Source organism: Chenopodium quinoa, unplaced genomic scaffold, assembly GCF_001683475.1.
Source record: "Chenopodium quinoa cultivar QQ74 unplaced genomic scaffold, ASM168347v1, whole genome shotgun sequence".
NCBI lineage: Eukaryota > Viridiplantae > Streptophyta > Magnoliopsida > Caryophyllales > Amaranthaceae > Chenopodium > Chenopodium quinoa.
In genome coordinates, this window is record NW_018743331.1 from 2,028,545 (window position 1) to 2,049,210 (window position 20,666).

General features: G+C 37.7%; 2 protein-coding genes across 7 annotated transcripts; both read left to right on the forward strand.

The window, feature by feature from the left end:
* The first annotated feature begins 4,671 nt into the window (after window positions 1-4,671).
* On the forward strand, window positions 4,672-7,709 carry LOC110737733. Of its 5 annotated transcripts, XM_021918068.1 has the most exons (5): window positions 4,672-5,391; window positions 5,512-6,013; window positions 6,090-6,281; window positions 6,358-6,760; window positions 6,837-7,709. In XM_021918068.1, the coding sequence occupies exons 2-4, from the start codon at window positions 5,521-5,523 to the stop codon at window positions 6,408-6,410; spliced, it is 738 nt and encodes a 245-aa protein (XP_021773760.1). In that variant the 5' UTR covers window positions 4,672-5,391; window positions 5,512-5,520; the 3' UTR covers window positions 6,411-6,760; window positions 6,837-7,709. The 5 variants fall into 5 exon arrangements, 4 of the variants coding, with proteins under 4 accessions (XP_021773760.1, XP_021773757.1, XP_021773758.1 ...); XR_002514440.1 differs by having other exon boundaries at window positions 5,512-6,281; window positions 6,367-6,760; XM_021918065.1 differs by having other exon boundaries at window positions 4,672-6,013.
* An 8,115-nt stretch (window positions 7,710-15,824) lies between these two features.
* LOC110737735 (probable E3 ubiquitin-protein ligase ZFP1) lies at window positions 15,825-20,351 on the forward strand. 2 transcript variants are annotated; one of them, XM_021918069.1, is made up of 7 exons: window positions 15,825-16,025; window positions 16,347-16,424; window positions 17,570-18,434; window positions 18,685-19,067; window positions 19,378-19,488; window positions 19,635-19,802; window positions 19,927-20,351. In XM_021918069.1, exons 3-7 carry the CDS (start codon window positions 17,603-17,605, stop codon window positions 20,065-20,067), a joined length of 1,635 nt encoding a protein of 544 aa, XP_021773761.1. In that variant the 5' UTR covers window positions 15,825-16,025; window positions 16,347-16,424; window positions 17,570-17,602; the 3' UTR covers window positions 20,068-20,351. The 2 variants fall into 2 exon arrangements, with proteins under 2 accessions (XP_021773761.1, XP_021773763.1); XM_021918071.1 differs by having other exon boundaries at window positions 15,825-15,985.
* The last annotated feature ends 315 nt before the right edge of the window (window positions 20,352-20,666 follow it).

The following is a 20,666-nucleotide window of genomic DNA, read 5'->3' on the forward strand; positions in this document are numbered from 1 at the left end:
AGCACATGTAAGTGTCCCACATTGAGAAAAGAAGAGAGGGTTAAACATTTTATAAGCCTAAGGGGCTACTCCTCCTATTGCCATATGGTTTTGGGATGAAACCTCCTTTGAATTTGTGAAGTGGACTCTCTCTCTCTTGGTTTGCGGGTGCGGCCCAGACTCGTATTTAGTATAGTATCAGAGCCAATGTGACACAAAGATCATGGGTTCGAATCTCATCCACCACCACTTTCAAGTGGAATATTAAGCGCTGGGTATGAGGAGGGCCTATGTTGCATCCACATTTTAAGCCCAATGGGCTCTCGTGTGAGGGGGTGTAATAGATTATAAAACATATTTATGGATTTCAACCATTAGTTTAAGATTTTGGTTGAGTTGGTCATTAACAAAAACAAACAGACAGAATAATACGATGTATGTTATCAAGGACAATAAAAATTCACACAACCAATTAACCAATATTTAAAAAGATAATCACTTTGACAAAAGGGTCTTGCAAAGTAATCATATATACTTGGATTTAATTAGTAGTGTAAAGGTTAAAGAGAGCATCTCCAAAATTAATTTTGTTAAGAAGTATCAATAGCATAAAATGTCCGAGTAACCTTTTTTATGGTGCAATTATTGATTTTACTTATTTAAACTTATATGAGCTTGAATGAACTTATAAACTTATTGCACTTTATTAGACCTTATTCTAGCGGTAAAATTGAACTTTGGTTATTCTCTATAAGTCTTATCCATATTAACCTTTATGATAGCCTTATCAAAAATATTTTTCTTGAATTTATCTTTGAAAAGTTATTAATCCTTAGAAAAAATTGACAAGAATAATTTCAACTTTACCTCATTCGCCCAAAATAATCCCAACTTTCGATTATTTTTTAATAATCCGAACTTTAATATGAATTTGCTTTCATTTGGCTCAGGGGAGGTAGGGTGGTGGAGGTGGCTGGGTTGGTGTCGGTGTTGGTGATGGCTAAGGTGGTTTGTAATTTAATTTGGTTTCTTTTTTAATTATTTTGAAAGTACGTATTAATTATTTTTAAAATTGTTAGTTTTAAATTAGTTAATCAAGTGTTATTTAATAACTAATAATCATTTTTTTAAAAAATAAATTTTGTTATTGACCAATCATGTGATGACACGTGTAAATTTTTTTTTTTTTAAAATTACCTACTCAACAAGTTACCGGTCACTTGGGACCATTGGAAGCAAATTCATATTGAAGATCGGATTATTAAAAATAATCGAAAGTTAGGATTATTTTAGGCGAATGAGACAAAGTTGGGATTATTCTTGTCAATTTTTCCTAATCCTTATGTGAACTTATTTTTTCTTAAAGTAGGCCCTATTCACTTCACCTTATAAATTTAATATTTAGTAAAATAATTTTAGTTTAGTAAAAATTAGTTCAGTTCACTAAAAACAATTTCAGTTCACTAAAAATAATTTTAGTTCATTAAAAATCAATAACTTAAAAGAAGAAATATAATAGAGAATCAACAAATATAATTTCAGTTCAGTAAAAAAGAAATTTAGTTCAGTAAAATCACTTTTAGTTTAGTAAAAATAATTTAGGTCATGTTCAACAAAAATAATTTCAGTTCAATAAAAATAAATTCTATTTAGCAAAAATAAGGTGAAATGAACAGGGCCTAAGTGAAAATAATAAGGTTGACTAAAACAAGGCTTAAGTAGCGATGATGAAATAATGGATATCTTGCAAATTTATTATTACCACCTACATTACTTTAAAAAATTAAAGAAACTTCTAACATTTCAACAAAAAATAAGTATTTATTGTAAAAAAAAAATACATTTTTTTTTTCAAATTTAACTTGGGATTATCTAATCTAGTAAAAAAAAAAAATTATGTTTAGTAAAAGTAGTTTCAATTCAGCAAAAATAATTTCATTCAACTTACTACAAAATAATTTTAATCACTCAAAATTAGTAACTTTAAAGAACAAATGGTTGACTCGAATGAACAATACAAGAGGGGGGTTAATTGTATTGTAGAGGAATTAGGGTAATTTTTTACGGAATTTATTCAATAAGACTTAAAGAAACTTAAAGTGCAAAGAGAGATTTTACGTGGAAAACTTCTTGGTCCTAATCAAGAAGAAAAACTACGACCACAAGGGATTTTAAAACTCAACTCTTAATTATAATAGGGCAAACAACCTATTACAATCTAAGACTCTAACTCAAGTTCCTCAACGAAAAACACTTTGACACTCAAGGACTCAAGTGGATTTTGACTCTTTTCGAAAACTAGAAAATATTGCAATGCTCAAGTGTGTTTCTCAACAGAAAAACCAAATCTATTTATAGAGAGGAGAGGTGGTTAATTTTGCCGTTGCTTCAGCTCCACTAAATCACAACTTCCTTAAGAATAGGAAGTGCAAGTAGTGGGATCTTGGGCAGCAAGCAAAACGCACTTCTCCTAATAATGCTGAAAGTGTTTTACAGCTCCTTAAATTATCTCAATCGATTTTGACCAAGTAAAAACACACGTATAAAATCTTTTTCCAAAAACTGATTTTCCAAAAGATAAGTTTAACAATTAAACAGAAAATCTTTTAACTGAAAAAGATATTTTAGCAAAAAGATATTTTCCAAAATATTCCATAAAATAAAATATCCAAGACAATATATGGAAAGTAAGACTTTATCATATAAAATAAAATCCACTTGACTCCTATTAATTATCAAAGTACTTAACATGAACATAAGAAGCCTAAAATATATAAAAGATAAATTAAACTTCTTCGGACACTCTTTAGGAAACTTCGACTCTGAAGCTTCTGTTCCCACTCAAAGAACTCGACTTCTGATTGTCTTCATTACTCTTCTTATCTTCATTAGCTGTCTTCAAACATTGTTCTATGCTGCTTTATTACTCCAGATTTTTGTAGTATACAACTTAGTCCAACCAAGAACCTGTCATCAATCACAGCTAAGATAGAAAGTTAAACAGTTATGACTTTGCTTAGGTTCCTTCGAGTCATCATCAAAACTTAGGGTCAATACAAATAAAATAGAATATATGTATATATATATATATATATATAAGTAAAATAATTTTAATTCAGTAAAAATCATATAATTAAATTTAGCAAGAATAACTCTAATTTAGTAAAAATAATTTCTATTCAACAAAAAGTAAAAATAATTTCTATTCAACAAAAATAAGGTGAAGAGAACCGCATTTAAATTGATTTCACTTAAGTTCTAAACTAGCCATATATTATTTTAGAATAGATTATAATTATAAAAAAGTCAATGAAACTTCCTATATAGCTAATCCATATCTGATATCTACACCATTCCACAATATTGTCTAATGGCTAATGCTCCATATTATCCTTCTCCATAGACAGATGATATGTTTAGTGTTTTAGCGTGGTACAAAATTACATTTTAGATTGGAAAAATTGCTAAAAATAATCCCAACTTTCACGTATTCGCTTTAAATAATTCCAATTTTCGATTATTATTAAATAATCCCAACTTTGGGGTGTATTCGCTCAAAACAGTCCTTGACCGGTTACTAACCTGTTATAATTAGTTAAAGTGACACGTGTCACGTGTCACCATGTGATTGATTGATAAATTTAAAAGAAGAAATACAAAAATTGAAAAAAAGGAGAAAAACTTGTTTTTTTAAAAAAAAAATGCCCAGCCACCACCCACAAATCACCTTCCCCACCACCCACGAACCACCTTCCCCACAACAATTACGGCGGCCGGAACCCCCTTCCCCACCCACGCGCTGGCCAGAACCACCTCCTCCACGTCGGTAGCTCCCTTTCCCCCAAAACCACCAATCCCACAACCCAAAACCCCTGAAATCCCACCCACGACCACCCAAAATCCCTAAATCACCTCCCCCAGCCGCCCCTCCACCACCATCGGAACCCTAGTGTTAGGGTTCCGATGGTGGTGGAGGGGCAGCTAGGGGCTTTTATGCGATGGTGAAGGTAGTTTAAGGATTTCAGACTAGTTTAAGGCCGCGAGATTGGTTATTTGGGGGAAAGAGGCGTTGGTTAGGGCGATGTTGGCGTTGGGGAGGGGGTTTGGCCGCAGCAGGCTGAAGCCGGGGACTAGGGCTAGGCTAGTGACAGGCACGACGCCGATGGTTGTGTGGTTGTCGTGGGTTGGGGGCTTGGGGTTGGGTTTTTTTTTTTTAGTCTTTTTAAATTTTTTTTAATATGTTTTCAATCATTAACGAGATGACACGTGTTAATTAACTTTTTTTAAAAAAAAAATATTACCAGTTTAATAGGTTACTGATCACATGGGACTGTTTTGAGCGAATGACCCTCAAAGTTGGGATTATTTAATAATAATCCAAAGTTGAGATTATTTAAAGCGAATACGTGAAAGTTGGGATTATTTTTAGCAATTTTCCCTTTTAGTTTTATCAACATAAGAGATATTAATTGGCTACAATTTGGCCTATTTACATAAATCTAAATCATAAATTCCTATTAATTGTTTATGCTAAATTTCGTAGAGTGGGATTGAATAGCAAAATCTAGGTTACGAATCAACTAAATAAAACCTTAAACGAAATAAATAAGCAAATAAAGAAATAACACGAGAAATTGGTGACGCAGAAAACCCAAAGGAGGTAAAAACCACGGGTGGAATGAGGATCCACCAATTTTTCACTATGTAAATTATAGAATGAAAAATATTACAATGTATGCTTGGTGTATTTAAATAGCTAGGTTGCAATGTCCTCTCTCTGCCACGGCTAGATGCTTATATATATGTAATTTAGGTCTTGATGTAGCGTTGGTGATAAGATGCCTCTCCTTGATTTCCGGCAACAAACTCCTTGACTCGGGGCATTTCTTCTATCTTGATGACGACTTGACCATGCTGTTAGGAGACTTGGTCTTTCATGCTTATCTCTTCCTAGGAAATAGGAGAACGGTTGCTATCCATGCTTCGTCCGTCGAATCTTATGTTTTAACCATCAATTCTTACTCTTCGCCGCTGACCCCTGCTGACTTGCATTGACTTTGACTCACTAAAATTTACCCATAACAATTTTCCCCTAATTGCTTAATATGGGTAGCTATGTACATGTTCAGCAATTATATAAACAAGAAAAAAGTAAAACTGACGAATTAAAAAAACTGATTACTTAACGGCATAAGCGTCCTTCTGACTGGTGCACTAACTTGAGAAGTTACTTCAACTTCCCACATCCCCAATTAACCGTCATTTCAAGCTTTTATTACTGTTGCACGTTTTCCCACTTCCCCAAAATTACTGCACTCTTTCTCTCTCTTGCACACAGGTTCTCCAGCAAACTCTAAAGCAGCGAGTAGTGGTGACTCTTCGGTTTAAGCTTTCAGGAACTTCAATTGATAGGTAATTACTTCGATTTTCTGTTTACTTAGTTAATTTGGGCGAATGTCGAGTAGAATTCCTAAAATTAGATCTAGGTTTTCACTTCGAATTGTTGAAAAAAGAGGAACAGTTGTTTCACAGAGGAAAGCGATGACTAGGGCGGAATCGCTGATGGCGCCTGACATGATGGAGGGCTTTATAAAGATGGCGGGGTTTCCTGAGACTGCCTTTTCCCACGGCAAAGGCAAGAAAGTGGAGAATTACCCCAAGGGTTTCGTCGTATTCTTCAAGTTCACGTTCTTGGAGACAGGGACTAAATTTTCGTTTAAGCCCTTAACTAAATCTTTTATTGAGATTTTGGGGTTGAGTCCTGGGCAATTGATGCCGTCTGGCTGGAGGATTTTGTCGGTGTTGGAGGAGGTTACCAAAAATTGGGATGATCCCTATACTTTGGAGGATTTGACTAAGGCGTATGAGATAAAGATGAGGAAGGATGGTTTTGTAAGTTTGCATAAGAAGGGGGAACAGTTGGTTTTGAATATCGACTGTAATGACAGGGGTTGGGCTAGTTGGTTTGTTTTCGTTAAAAAGACATCGCTGGGTTCTGAAGGAAATTGGTTAACGGAGGGATGGCCAATGAAGGGTAAGTATCTTTTTCTCGTGTTTAGTTTCTAGGACTAGGGTTTTCTAAATGTTTGATCTTGGTTCTGACTGTGCAGGCCTGAATTTCGACTTTCTCGAGCCGACGGAGGCGTCAACGTCGAAGGTAAAGCGGATTCTTGAGGTGAAGCATACAAAAAGAACTTTTAAAAGGACGAGGTACATTCTTGGTGAATCATTGGGCCAAAATCAAAAAGGATTACCAAGTACCTCTCAAAGAGTCGAGGATTCCGAGGAAACGATGTCTACTCGTAAGTTGTCCGCTACTTTGTTCTTTTTCGATCTGCCGATGTCGTTGTACGTTGTTCATGTGTTTCTTTTTGTTAGAATCTGCAGCACAAGGAAGTCGTCGAGGACGAAGCCTATCTCAGGCGGAGTAGGACGCACAGATGAGGAGGAAATAGGGGTTGCCACCTCGAGAGGCGTCGCCATCATCGGTGGTGGACAGGACGCAACAGCTAAACGCTTCGTCGCCGCAGAAGGTTAGCGACGTAGCCACGCTGGTTCATGCGTCGTTGTCCCCTCCTGATAAACAGCAGAAGACGGACGACATTTAACACTTCTAGATGTAGAGGCACGTTTTCCTGCCGACTACCTTAGTTTCACTAAGGATACTCGTCAGTCTCTGTTTCCGCAGTTGAATGAACTGTTGTTCCCTAGTTCTCGAGAAGGGTTGGCTGGGACTTCAACATTGGATCTTGCATTAGAGGCTACTTCCGTTCATCTCTACGTAAGCTTCTTTCTTTTGTTTATTTGGTCGGTGATGTGTATTTGGTTTATAATTTGGGATTTAGCGGATTGGACAGTGTTTGCAGAATTCCTTGTTTTTGAGGGAAAGGGTGTTCGGGCTGGCTAAGAAGATGAAGAGGTTGGATGATGTTTCTAAGAACAGTGAGGCTAAGAACAGGACTGCGACGAGGCAATTTCAAACTATAAAAAAGGAGTTCGAAAAAACAGTCAAGAAGGTGGACGAATTGGAAATTCGTCTAGAGGAGTAGGCCAAGAAGATGGACGAGAAGTCGAAGAAGGTGGAGGAGAAAACCCAACAGCTACAGGAGCAAGCCAAGAAACTGAAGGAGCAAGCCCAGCTACTGGAAGACAAAGCTGTGATCATACGGGATAAAGACGAAGCTTTGTTGAAGGTGCAGGATGAGCTGTTGGTAGTCAAAAAGGAGTTCGACGATGCTCTAAATGAGGGTGTAGAGTGGGGCTCGATTGATGAAAGAGTATCTGGATGGGAAGGCTTCGGAATGGCCACCTTAGGAGGACATTAACCGCTTTTTGGCAGATTAAGGGACTCTTGCTGAGCTGGGGGAAGATGCTGCGGTAGTTTCGACCGCAAATTCGGGACCTCATCCGTCGAACGTTGTTCCTCCTACCACTGACGAAGCTTCGGCGCAACCAACGATTGGTGAACGCGTTAGAGACAATGCCCTTGTAAACGAGAACATAAAGGATGTCGTTGAAGGAGTGAATGTTGATGGCGAAGCTAATGCTTGAAGGCCATTGCTTGTGATGGTTTCTTTTGCTGTGTATTTATGCTTTTGCTTCGCACTTTGATACTTTAGTTTTTCACTTGAATGTTTTCGTCATGGCCTTTGAATATTTCTGTTTGGATATTGTTGTCTTTCGTTTCACTTGATGGCAAGTGGTTCTTTTGAACACTGTTATGACTTTTGTCGTAGCTTTGCACGTAGTATTTTCCCTTTGTCTCGTCTGTTACTATTGCTTGCATGTGTTATAACTTTGTTCTGCGAACAGTCTGCATAAACGTAAGATCAATTTTTGAACAAAATTTAAAAACCAGAAGAACACTTACATGAAATTTAGATGAATTAGAAAATGAAAATACTGGAAAGAGCGAACATTTGATAAAGCAAATGGTTAAAGAAGGAGTAAATTCATTGACGCATAAGAATTGAAAAAACTTAGTAATTTTATTCGATTGTCATTATACAAAGTATTCGTCGAAGGCTTTATGTAGCATTTGTATACTCGAGTTTAGGCCTTCGCTGTTTTCCAATGCCCCTTGCGTCCCAGCGTCGACGCTGAACACCGAGGGCTAAGCTCATAGTTCAGGTGTCGGGTGTTTGGCGTCGAACGCTAAGGTCATATTTGCCCAGGCTTTGTTTTGTTTCGATGTTTTCATTTGAATTTTCCTCATCCTTTAGAAGGATGTCAGCGTAGCCGATGTCGGTTGCCTTTGTATTGTTTTGTTGTGATTTCAGGTCATGACCTGATTTATCAGTTTCGTCGCTGTATGTTTCGTCGATCGATGTTCTGCAAAACCAACATGGTTAGAGTACCGTTGGCCGTTAGCTGATGCTTAAGTCAGAATACGTAGTAAAAATAAGTAGTCAAATGAAAATAAATCAAATGTAAGATCGGGATGTTACCTTATCGTCGACGAATACTCTTTTGACACTTTAGAAGTAATAATTTCTGAGATGAGTTGCGTTCCAACTTCTTGGAATTGGTTTACCTTGCTGGATTGGCTTGAGGATATCTTGGTGTCGGTGTCCTTAGCTCTATTTTTAATTTCCTACAAAATGAACGAGTTTTGTCGCTAATAAACTGTGACCCGTTGTCACAGACTATCACCAACGGAATGCCAAACCTGCAGATAATGTTTGTCCATAAGAACGAAATAACTTCTTTGTGCGTCACCTGCTTCAAGGCAATTGCCTCGATCCATTTAGAGAAATAATCTGTTAGTGCTAGCATGTAAACTCTTTGTCCTGGTGCAGCAGGTAGTTTTCTAACGATGTCCATCCCCCATCTCATGAAAGGCCATGGAGACAAGGTTTGATGCAAAGATTCTGAAGGTTTGTGGACTGTGTTGGTGAATTGACAGCTATCACACGTGGCTGCTGCATATGTCGTCGTGCATGTGGCTGAGGATAGATTGTTACTCATTACTTTGGATACATCTTTGTGATAGTCCCGATGCTGATTCATGGAACAAGACTGTTAGTGACATGGTATCTAGAGGCTTTGTATCTCAATTTCCAGGCTTCTGTTTTATCATCGGGAAGGGTGTTGTTGGTGAGGTAATTTATAAGTGGTTTGGTCCAGTCGTTATCATCATCGACGTCGTCGACGGGGTGGATTGCTTTTGTGGATATGGAAGGTTTTCGTAGGCGGACTAAAGGTATCGACATAAAGGTGGTCTTTTTTAGTGCAGAGGCTAAGTTTGCAAGTGCATCGGCTTGGGAGTTTTGGTCTCTTGGAATTTGTTGGAATGCGAAAGGGTTAAAGTGTTTGGCTTTCTCTTTGTCTTCTTCGAGGTAGGCTATCATTTTGGAGTCTTTTACTGTAAAGTCTCCTGTCATCTGGCTGACGATGAGGAGGGAGTCACTGTATACATCTAGAGTTATTGCCCCCAAGTTTTTGGCGACGATCATTCCTGCAATTAGTGCTTCATATTCTTCTTTGTTATTTGTTACGTTGAAATCACAAGATATAGATCGTACTATCATGTCCCCTTGTGGCGACTTCAGCACCATTCCCAAGCCAGCTCCTCGTTAATTGGATGATCTGTCTACGAATAGAATCCATTTTCTTTCTTTGCCAACACTGTTTATTTCTTCCACTTCTTTGTCAGCTATGGCCTGCAGGTCGGGACTGAAGTCAGCCACAAAATCAGCCAAAGCTTGTGACTTGATTGCTTTTCGGGGTTAATACTTAATGTCGAGTGTACTCAATGAAATGCTCCATTTGCCCATACGTCCTATCAACTCTGGTTTGCTCAAAACAAACTTGATAGAGTAATTAGTCATCATGTCACCACTACGTGGTGGGTTTCAAAATAATGCCTTAGTTTTTTATCAGTAGTAACCAAAGCAAGTACGAGGTTTTCAAGAGACGAATACCTTACCTCGGCTGGGAGCAGGGTTTTACTTACATAATAAACTAGCAACTGCCCAGCGTCGTCATCTTCTCTGGTCAAAACAGCACTGACGACGACGGCATTGACGACAATGTACAACTACAAAGGCTTGTTAGTTTTCAGTTTCGACAGGAGGGGTGGTGTCACTAAAAATTTTTTTAGGTCCTGTAATGCTTTCTCATGATCGTCGGTCCATTCAAAGCCTTTATTCTTTCGCAAGAAGTTATAAAAAAAGATGGCAGTTGTCCAACGTTCGAGAGATAAAGCGGTTTATTGCTGCCACTCGTCCTGTCAATTTCTGGGTTTCCTTAACATTTTGGGGGGATTGAATGTTTATGAAGGCCCTGAATTGGTCGGGACTTGCTTCAATTCCCTTTTGCATTATGACATAACCAAGAAATTTACTAGCAGATACTCCAAAAGAACATTTAGTAGGGTTAAGTTTCATACCATAATTTCGCAAAACCTCAACCGTTTGACAAAGGTGGTCGACGTGGTCCTCTGATTTTTTGGATTTCACTAACATATCTTCGATATACACCTCCATCGTGTCGCCGAATTGATCTTTGAACATTTTGTTAACGAGTCTCTGGTATGTCGAACCTACATTTTTTAGTAAAAAAGGTATAACTTTGTAACAATACATACCTCTATCTGCCATGAAGGCCGTTTTTTCCTGATCGTCGGGATGCATAAGAATTTGATTATATCCGGAGTAAGCGTCCATGAACGTCAAGAGCTCGTGACTTGCTGTTGCATCTACCATGGCGTCGATGTGTGGCAACGGGAATGGATCTTTAGGCCATGCTTTATTGAGATCAGTAAAGTCGATGCATACTCTCCATTTTCCATTCTTCTTACTGACTATGACAACGTTTGCAAGCCAATCCAGATATTCCACTTCTCTTATTTTCCCCGTATCGATCAGCTGCTGCACTTCATCATTGATGATCTTATTTCATTCTGGGGAGAACTTTCGACGCTTCTGCTTTACGGGCTTATGATTTGGATCGACATTTAACTTGTGCAAGATGACGCTTGGATCTATTCCCGTCATATCCTCATGCGACTAGGCAAAACAGTCTTTATTCTCTCGGAGAAAGGTTAGGATGGCGTTTATGAGTTCAGGCGCCAGGTCGGCTTCGACACGGACGGTCTGATCTAGTTTTTTAGGGTCCAGAGGTATTTCGTCAATTTCTAGGTCGTTGGGATTGCCTAGTGTCGGGCCTTGCTGTAATTTCTAGGTGGATTTCATGCATGGTTTCAAGGTTGTTTTGTAGTAGTTTTTGGCTTTACGGGGTTCTCCTTTAATCTCTTGGATTCCCCAGGATGTTAGAAATTTGAGAGTTTGATGGTCGATGGAAGGGATGGCTTTTAGTTTATGGATCCATGGTCTGCCCATGATGGAATTATAGGTTGAAGGACAGTCTACGACGTTGAATTTGGTTTGGGGGTTTAGGCCGCCAGCATAGGTAGGTAAGGTTATGTCTCCGAGAGTTGACATGTCTCACCACCAAAACCGACCAACATTGTCGATCTTCTGACGATATCACTATCTTTTATCCCCATTTCTTCCATGGTTTTCGGAATAGGACATTTGCGGAGCTTCCCCCATCGTCCAATACCCTTTTAAGCAGACAATTCCCAACCATCAAGGATATGACCAGGGAGTCTTCATGCTCTTTGCTGATGTTGTTGATGTCATCGTCGTTGAAAGTGATGGCCATTGCTTCGAGCTTTTTCTCTAAAGGGTCTCTTGCTTCTTTTGGGATGGCAGGGTCGCTTGACGACGTTTTCGCAATTCTCTTAGCAACAGAATAGGTTAGTCCACAAATATCTGAACCACTAGAAATAACATTAATTACTACCGTACGCCCAGGTGGCTTAGGTGGCCTGCTTGTTGAATTGGCTTTTGTGTTGCAGGTCGCACTACTTTTCTTCTTGCCCAACAGGTGCTTGAGGTTGCCTCTTTTTAGCTGGAAGGCCACTTCTCTTCGCAATGCATAGCAGTCTTCCGTCTTATGCCCATGATCGCTGTGGAACTCGCACCACTTACTCACATCTTTCTCCGAATCTGGCTTATTGCTCTTTGTCGGCTAGCGGACCTTGTTTCCTAATGGCTCCAGCACGTTCACCACTGCTACCACGTCGACGTCGAACCCATATTTTGATAATTTTGGGTGCTCTGGTGCATCGGCAACCGGTCCACCCTACACATTATTAACAAATCGTGATCTACCTAAGGTTTCATAGGGTTGGTGTCGCCATGACCCACGCTGACTGTTTTGAGTCCTTCGATCAGTCGTGCTTCTGATGCTATGGTTGGAGCTACGGTTGGCAATATCCTCGTCGAAGCGCATCTGGGCCACCGCTCTCTTCGGATCCTCTTCGAATGTTGAGTAGGGGTACTTGACCATGTCCTTGTATAGATCCGAATCGGTATGCAATCCTCGACGGAAGGCTTCGATGGCAGTCCTGTTATCGACGTTCTTGATTGAGACTTTCTCGTTGAATTTGGTCCAGTAGGTTCTGATGCTCTCCTCTGGCCCTTGGACGATCCGATACAGATCACTTGTTTGTTTGTCGAACTTCCTACTACTTTTAAAATGGGAATAAAACTTGTTAATTAACATAGCAAAGCTAGTGATACTACCTGGTTCAAGTTTGTCGAGCCATTTGAGGGTGGGACCAGTCAGCGTCGTACCAAAGGACTTGCACATGCATGCTTCCCAGCACTTAAACGGGATCGACGCTTGCCACATCCGCTGGTTGTAGTACTCAACATGCTGCTCTGGACAGGTTGTGCCGTCGTAAAGTAAGGTGAACGTTGGCAGCGACAATCTTATGGGGATGCGAGCTCTAGATAATTCATCACTGAACGGGGTTGCTGCAAATCCATCGGGAGCCTCTCTCTGGACTTGGATCACAACACCTAGCATCCTCTTCATCACGGTCAGCACTCTGGAGTTCTACTTTTCTAAAGCGGCTAGCCTCTGGAGAAGGAGTTCAGTCTGGCTTGGCTCACGATCATTAGTCTGCTGCTCGCCCCGGGGTTTGGAAGTTTCCTAGTTGCGCGCTGTTTGGGATCGGGGTTTCAGCATCCATTTCGTCGCCACTAGTCTATGTATCTGTATCATGCAGCACTTCTAACGGACACATACGCGGTATGATACCCGGCTGCCTTAGGCGTCGACGACGGTGTGCTCTGGGCGGACTCCAGCTGCTGACGGAAGGTAGCTGCATCGGATGCTGATGCTTCCTTCTCCTTGTTGAGACGCTCATTGGACTCTTGGGCTGCTAGGAGATCGGCCTTGGTTTTCTCATAGGCCTCTCTCATCTGCTCGAGGGTCATATCATCAAAAGCCATTTCGGAAGTTGGGTTAGGGTTTTGGGGTTTTACCTAATTATATCCCCACAGACGGCGCCAAATTGTTTATGCTAAATTTCGTCAAGGGGGATTGAATAGAAAAATCTAGGTTACGAATCAACTAAATAAAACCTTAAACGAAATAAATAAGCAAATAAAGAAATAACACGAGAAATTGGTGACGCGGAATACCCAAAGGAGGTAAAAACCACGGGTGGAATGAGGATCCACCAAACTTTCACTATGTAAATTGTAGAACGAAACATATTACAATGTATGCTTGGTGTATTTTAATAGCAAGGTTGCAATGTCCTCTCTCTGCCACGGCTAGATGCTTATATATATGTAATTTAGGTCTTGATGTAGTCGTTGGTGATAAGATGCCTCTCCTTGATTTCCGTCAACAAACTCCTTGACTCGGGGCACTTCTTCTATCTTGATGATGACTTGACCACGCTGTTAGGAGACTTGGTCTTTCATGCTTATCTCTTCCTAGGAAATAGGAGAACGGTTGCTATCCATGCTTCACCCGTCGAATCTTGTGTTTTAACCATCAATTCTTACTCTTCGTCGCTGACTCCTGCTGACTTGCATTGACTTTGACTCACTAAAATTTACCCATAACAGTAATATACTACGTACCTTAATCCTCCAAAAAAAAAAAAAAATTCCGAGTGATATACGTACGTACTATGCTAATATGTGTTATCTTTGCTTGTAATTCCTGACAATGCTTGAAAAAGTTTCGTGCCGTCGTAGCTTTAACGTGTTCACACAATTGTTTTGGTGCTCAACAAAGGATAACTTTTGTTTTAGATAGGAAAAGAAAGTCACCATTCAAGTAAATATGTATTCGTATATATGACTAAAAAGTAAGGACATACGGAGTATCTAACGTAATTGGCAACATTTAATTTTAGATATACTATTTAAAATTATAGATTAAATTTTGTCTATATCATTTTTATCTATATAGATAAATGAAATCATGTTATATGTTGTGGAGTCTAAGTGAAGATGACATATGCTCTAAAGAAATACTTCTACTTTGTATGATTATGGACATATATATTTAGCATAATAGAACATCATGTTTTGAGAATACTACGGAGTACATATTTAAAATTATATATTATTCTCGTGATCCCGTTAATGATTAAGTTTAAATCCCGTCTACAATATTTTCATTCGTGGCTATATACTAAGAAATATCGATCATTATTTTAACAAAGAATAATTATATGTGGAGCATAAGTGGAGATGACATATGCTCTAAAGTAACAGAAGAATGCTTCTTTATGTCCAATCAATATTCATTTAGCTCGCTTGCCACATGTGCATTATTAAGAACTTCATTACTTGTTTGGTTAGGCCTCTGTTTATACTCAATGCTTTGATTTTTATGCTTTTAATTATGTCACATGTCTTATTATCTTTAAGACCAAATAAGACTGAAGAAAACAATTATAGCAGCCATGGATGGATTAATGAATTGCTATAAAGATTATTCCTAATTTAGAAATAATGTAAACTAATTTAAAATTATCTATCAATTGAGAAACAATGGAGAAGTAGGTACTTCGTATATATTAATGTATATAAGGATCCCGACCATTTTATATAATTCTAATTTATTTATTATTTAAATCGAAAGGAAATTCACTCTAGCATATTCTTATTTCCTATGTCAATAATTTGTGTTATTAATTATAATTAGAAACATCAAATTAGACATTGAAGTAGTAATGAAGATAATAATGGCTAAATACGTATTGGCAAATGTGAAGAAAAGGATTTACCAACTAAAAAAAAAAAAAAATTAATATATATAAGTCTATACATGGAAAAATCAATTGATTTATATGCACTATTAGAAAAAGACCAAATATTATTTTAGTGGCTAAAATAAAGGCGAAGAAATGATCATTACACTATGATCAACCTCATATAAGTTAAAAGCACATCATGTTATTAAATGGTATAAGAAGAAGTGTTACCAAGTTAAAAGGGTAAAGTAATCAATCCAAACAAAACTAAGCTAAACACATTACATGTTCTAAAGAAGTAAAGATTGTTTCCAAGAACAAACATTGAAGAAAGGAAGAAAAAGAAGAGAAAATTCATCTAATCATTTAAAAAAACACATCATTGTTAAAAACATCAAAATTGGAGATTACAAAGTAAAATCGAGTTTACATTGATAAATAAATAAATAAAACAATAATATATCAGCTTAGTGTCATGCTCTTTTCAAATTTTCCAATAAATTTTTTTTGGAGAAAATACTCTTAAGTAAACCCTAAAATATCATGAAAAAGAAGGGTCACACTCTTTAATATTATTTGGGCATTTTTGTTCTTTTTTTAATGGGTTTTCTAGCAATGATTTTTAAAAATTGCGGGATAGTTTTACCACATTAACCGCCTAAAAATTCCTTGATCCTCAAGAATAATCCAAACGGTCATTTTTTTTTAATTTCCAAAAATAATTAGGCACCAAATTTATTCCGGCAAATAAAAACGGTTATATTGAAAGAGAAAGTACCAAACTCTATTTTCCGCAAAAATAAATATTTGGGGGAAAAACAACGATAAATAGAAACCCAGACGTTATTAGCCTTCCCTTTCTTCTTCTCCTCTCTCCTATTCTGCAAATTTGTTCATCGATCTAGATTTTATTCTCCATCAAATTTCTAACTTGTTAAGCAATTTCTCTAATTAATCATCAATTCTCTAATGGGTCGATTTTATTTTCCCCAATTTTTGATCAGTATTTCCCAATTTGAGTTTTTGATCATCGATTTACTTGTTCTTCGTCTTGTTTTAATTGATTCTACCCCATTTTTGTAATCGATTTTTCTGGGCTTTTTTGACAAAAAAAATTGGATTTTTATGCTGTTTAATTTAGGGTTTTGATTTAATTTCTAGCAAAATTTGGGCCCAACTACCGTAAATTTTACCGTTAATTTTAATTCGGTTTCAAACTTAGGAACTTCAGTTTTTCTGGGTATTTTTTGGTTTTAATGTTGTATTGCTTATAATTTTTTATGTATTTTTATAGGTAATTAGTCTCCTGATTGCGATTGCCCGCCAAAATTGAAGTCATTAACTTCTATTTTGATTATTGATGTTATTCAAGGTATGAATTGTTCTATTTAATGCATGGACTAGCTATCCATTAATAAATTGTAGATTTTTTTTTTGGTATATATCATGTTTAGGCACTAGTCTGTTAGACTCCTCATTTACTCTAGATGAATACTCAGTTGGCATTGTTCTTTAAATGGTTCTGATGTTTTTGTGCAACTCAATTGAGGGTTTCGTGGCAGTTAGTGACTTTCCTGTTGAACCGTTTGATGTCAAAATCAACAGATTCTTAGATTTGGGAACAGATAATGCCTTTGGTTGCTGAACCTTTTTCTTCCCTCTTCTCTGCATTTTTTAAGGTTGGGGGGTGTAAGCTGGGGGTGAGTTCATCTACAATTATATGAATTGTGTCCATGAACTTCCTAGGTTGGTAACTTTAATAATATTGGCGGGGCCGGCTTGGCTGAGGGTGTAGGCTTGGGGATGAGTTCATCTACAAGTATATGAATTGTGTCCATGAACTTCCTAGGTTTGTAACTTTAATAATATATTGTGCTCCAGAGTTGATGTCTTGGTATCCTTAATTGAATTAATGAAACTTGGGTGTATGTTGTAGGTTATGCATCTCTGAATTGTGTTGGTCATTTTTTCTAGTTTAATAATAGAATTATAAATTATTATTTGTGTTGTTTTTATTTATTACCATCACTAAAAATTTGGAACAGATCAAAATACAATAACATTTTGTTGTTTTTATTAGTATGTTTGATGCACAAGCTTTCTATTGTTGGAGCATTTTGTTTTACGTATTTTTTTGGTATTTGTTTGCCTTTGTTACAATTGTGCTTGAACTACCGTTGGAACTTGGAACTATGCATAAGCAATCAAACCAATTAGTCTAATTTCTCTGTTTGTCTAGCTGATTCTTGAGTTACAAATTTTGAGAGAATTTTTTCTCTCTTACAGTTTTAGGAAATAGGAAGTATCATCTTCTTATTTGATGCACAAGCTTTCTATTGCTGAAGCATTTTATTTTACGTATGTCTTTGGTATATCTTTGCCTTTGTTATGATTGTGCTTAAACTACTGTCAGATTTTGGAACTATGCATAAGCAATCAAACCAATTAGTCTAATTTCTCTGTTTATCTAGCTGATTCTTGAGTTACAAATTTTGATAGAATTTTTCTCTTTTACAGTTATAGGAAGTATCATCTTCTTATCCGATAAATATGAACGAAAGAGATTTGTTGTGTAGCAGCCATCGGGCTTTTGATCTAGCAAATGGTCAGCAAGTCCAGAATCATATTCATCCTGAGCCCTGCATTTTTATGGGAAGCACATCTAATTTTCCACGGTCACATATAAATCAGGTGTTACCTCCATCTGGAAGTATGAACAGCTTTGATCTCCACCATTTACCAGAGCATGTTGTTGGGAGGCAATCTTTTTATGGGATGACACAGTATAATCAGCCTAACCATCCTGCTACAAATCAGCCTAACTTCTATAATGGGCATTTAGAACCTGCATCTGGATCGAGGATGTTTCCAGTTCCACTTAACCATGGATTTGTTGACCAGCTACCATCTTCAAGCAATTATGGAGGCAATGTGGTTTCCTTTAATGATCATGGGAGGATCAATTACTCGGAAGAAAGTGTTAGAGAGTTATGTAAGAGGAAAAATTCCGAAGGAATTCCAGGAAATGTTATGCATTTTGGTGCTTCTGCAGGACCTAGTAGCTCTTCAGCTGCTCCTATGACTAGCAGTCATTACGATTCTGGGTCTGCTTCTATGGAAGCATCACTTTCGTTGCCAGATTACAGAGGTAATGCCTCTTATTCTATGATGGAAGCAGTTTCAGGAGCTAGGCATAGATCTGGTGCTGTTGGGCCTCATATGGATTCTGCTATGTTGCATAACTATAATAATTTTATAGTTCAAGGGAATTATGGAGGCCAATCTTTTCAGCCATCTAGTTGCTCATGGTTGGAGCAACAGTCAATCAGCAATGCTGGGGGTTTACCATGGAGTGGACCTCCCATGTTGCCTTATTATCAAGGTAATGTCTTTGTCTCTGATGATTTCTATTTCATCCTGACACCTATGTGCACACAACTCACAAAGAGGGAGGGGGGGCTGGAGGGGAGAGAGGCTTGCACAATGACCGTGTAACATGCGTAAACAAGTGCACACAATTTATGATTTTTTTTTTAAGTTATACGCTTAAACTGTTGATTATTTTTTTTTCCTCAGAAATTGTTGTATATGCAGATGGCTAATTAATGATTTGCTTTTGATGATTTATCCAGGGAACAATATTCATGGAGGTTCCCCTGAGCTAGCAAATGCTTGTCTACCTGGTAACACTGAAAGATCTACTAACCATGGCTCTGCCAATTTCTTGCATGCGCCTCCTGTTATTCAACAACACCACAATCTACATCCATCGCAGAATATTCAGGGTGTGAGAGGGTATGGTATCGCCTGTTATCCTCCTTTTCTGGCAGCTCCAAGTAGAGTTCCACCAAGTGATGTTATGCTTCATGATCTTTCGTCTATATCCCAAGAAAGTGCTGAGCCAGGAAATAGGCCAACGGGCATTAGAATATATCGCTCTCAAGAAAGAAGCCTTGTGCCTGATGTAGCTTCCAGACGCCGTGATCTTCCTCGTTTAAGGACTCTTCCAGTAGATGTATGTCCATCCTTTAACTTCTAGCGTATATCCTCTGGCCTATAGGTTAGAATAACATAATCTGGGTCTGCTTAAATATTACATATCTACTATGCTGCATGACACTTGTTTAAAAGTTATCTGCTTTTGCTTAGAAAATCTTAACTCCTTTACTGCTCTGGGAATGAACAAGTAAAGTAGATTTGATGTTACTCAGGCCATTAGAGTTGCAGACTTACTGCTGATAACACTAAAATGCTGCACAATATAATTTAGACGAGGAACACCTGTTTATATTTAGAATGCTAATATTCAGCTTCGTTGCTTGTAGAGAGTTGCACTTTTGGATTTCCCAGACCTTTATGAAGTAGACTACGATGTCGAGAGCATTATTGATCATCATAGGGATATGCGTTTGGATATCGATGACATGTCCTATGAGGTGAGTTATTATATATATTGTTGTAAAATATAACCTGCTCTTGCAGATCAATTACTGAGAACAATCTGACATGTACATTATTCTTACATCTTTACATGTACCCTAGCAATGGTGATATGATATGATATTTGCTTTCTTTGTTGCAGGAACTTCTTGCTTTGAGTGAACGTATTGGGACAGTAAATACTGGTTTGACAGAGAAAGACATTAGATGCCATCTGAAAACTAGAAGATACAAGTGTACTGCAGCTACTATCAATTTAGAGGAGTTGCCATGTAGTGATCAAAAGAACGATTCATGCATCATATGCCAGGTAAAAATTACTATGATGTTTTGTTTTATCCTTAAGCTTGGTGGACTTTTTAATTGAAACCTTAGCCTGTTAAATGAAAAAAGCTCTGTGGACAATATGATTATGGTTGTTATTGGCGTTGCAGGATGAATACGAAGACAATCAGAAGCTGGGAACCCTAGAGTGTGGGCATGAATACCATGTAGATTGTTTGAAGAAGTGGCTGCTCTTGAAGAACGTGTGCCCGATTTGTAAATCGGCTGCCTTGGTTGTGGATCGCTCTTGATGGACTGAAAAAGCTTCACTGCCTATCAACTGCTATAACTATGTAGAACTTTTATTGTACTCGTACATATTATACTTTTGGAGATGAACTTGTATAAAAACCATTTATTCAGGGCACTTCTTTGTTATAAGAGGTGGTGGCCTTCGCCACCAACTTATCTGCAGTGGTCCTTCCCTCCAGAATGTCACGGAACTGTACAGACCTTTGTAAACTTTGGTCCTGTAGCTGGGTCCTGTTAATCTAGTATTTTTGTGAATAATTGAGCATTAACTTTGTTCTTATCATGCTTTAATAAGCTAGTACGTGCACTTGTGCTTTTAAAGGTGGTATCGCTATATAGCTTAGTGCTTGTTTGGTTGCACATGGGAATTTACAATTCATGTGAAGTTAAATCCTAGGAATACTCTTATCTGATTTGGTTTATCACTTAGAAATTGTATTTTATATGAATTAACCTCCTATGTTTTGTTTGATTTACGTGATGTATTTTCTACAGATTAAATTTTTTCCTTTTATACTAAAAAGTTGACACTACATGACAATGACACTAATCGGTCACGAAAAAATTGAGTTAGTGTCTAGGGTTTATGGCACATTGG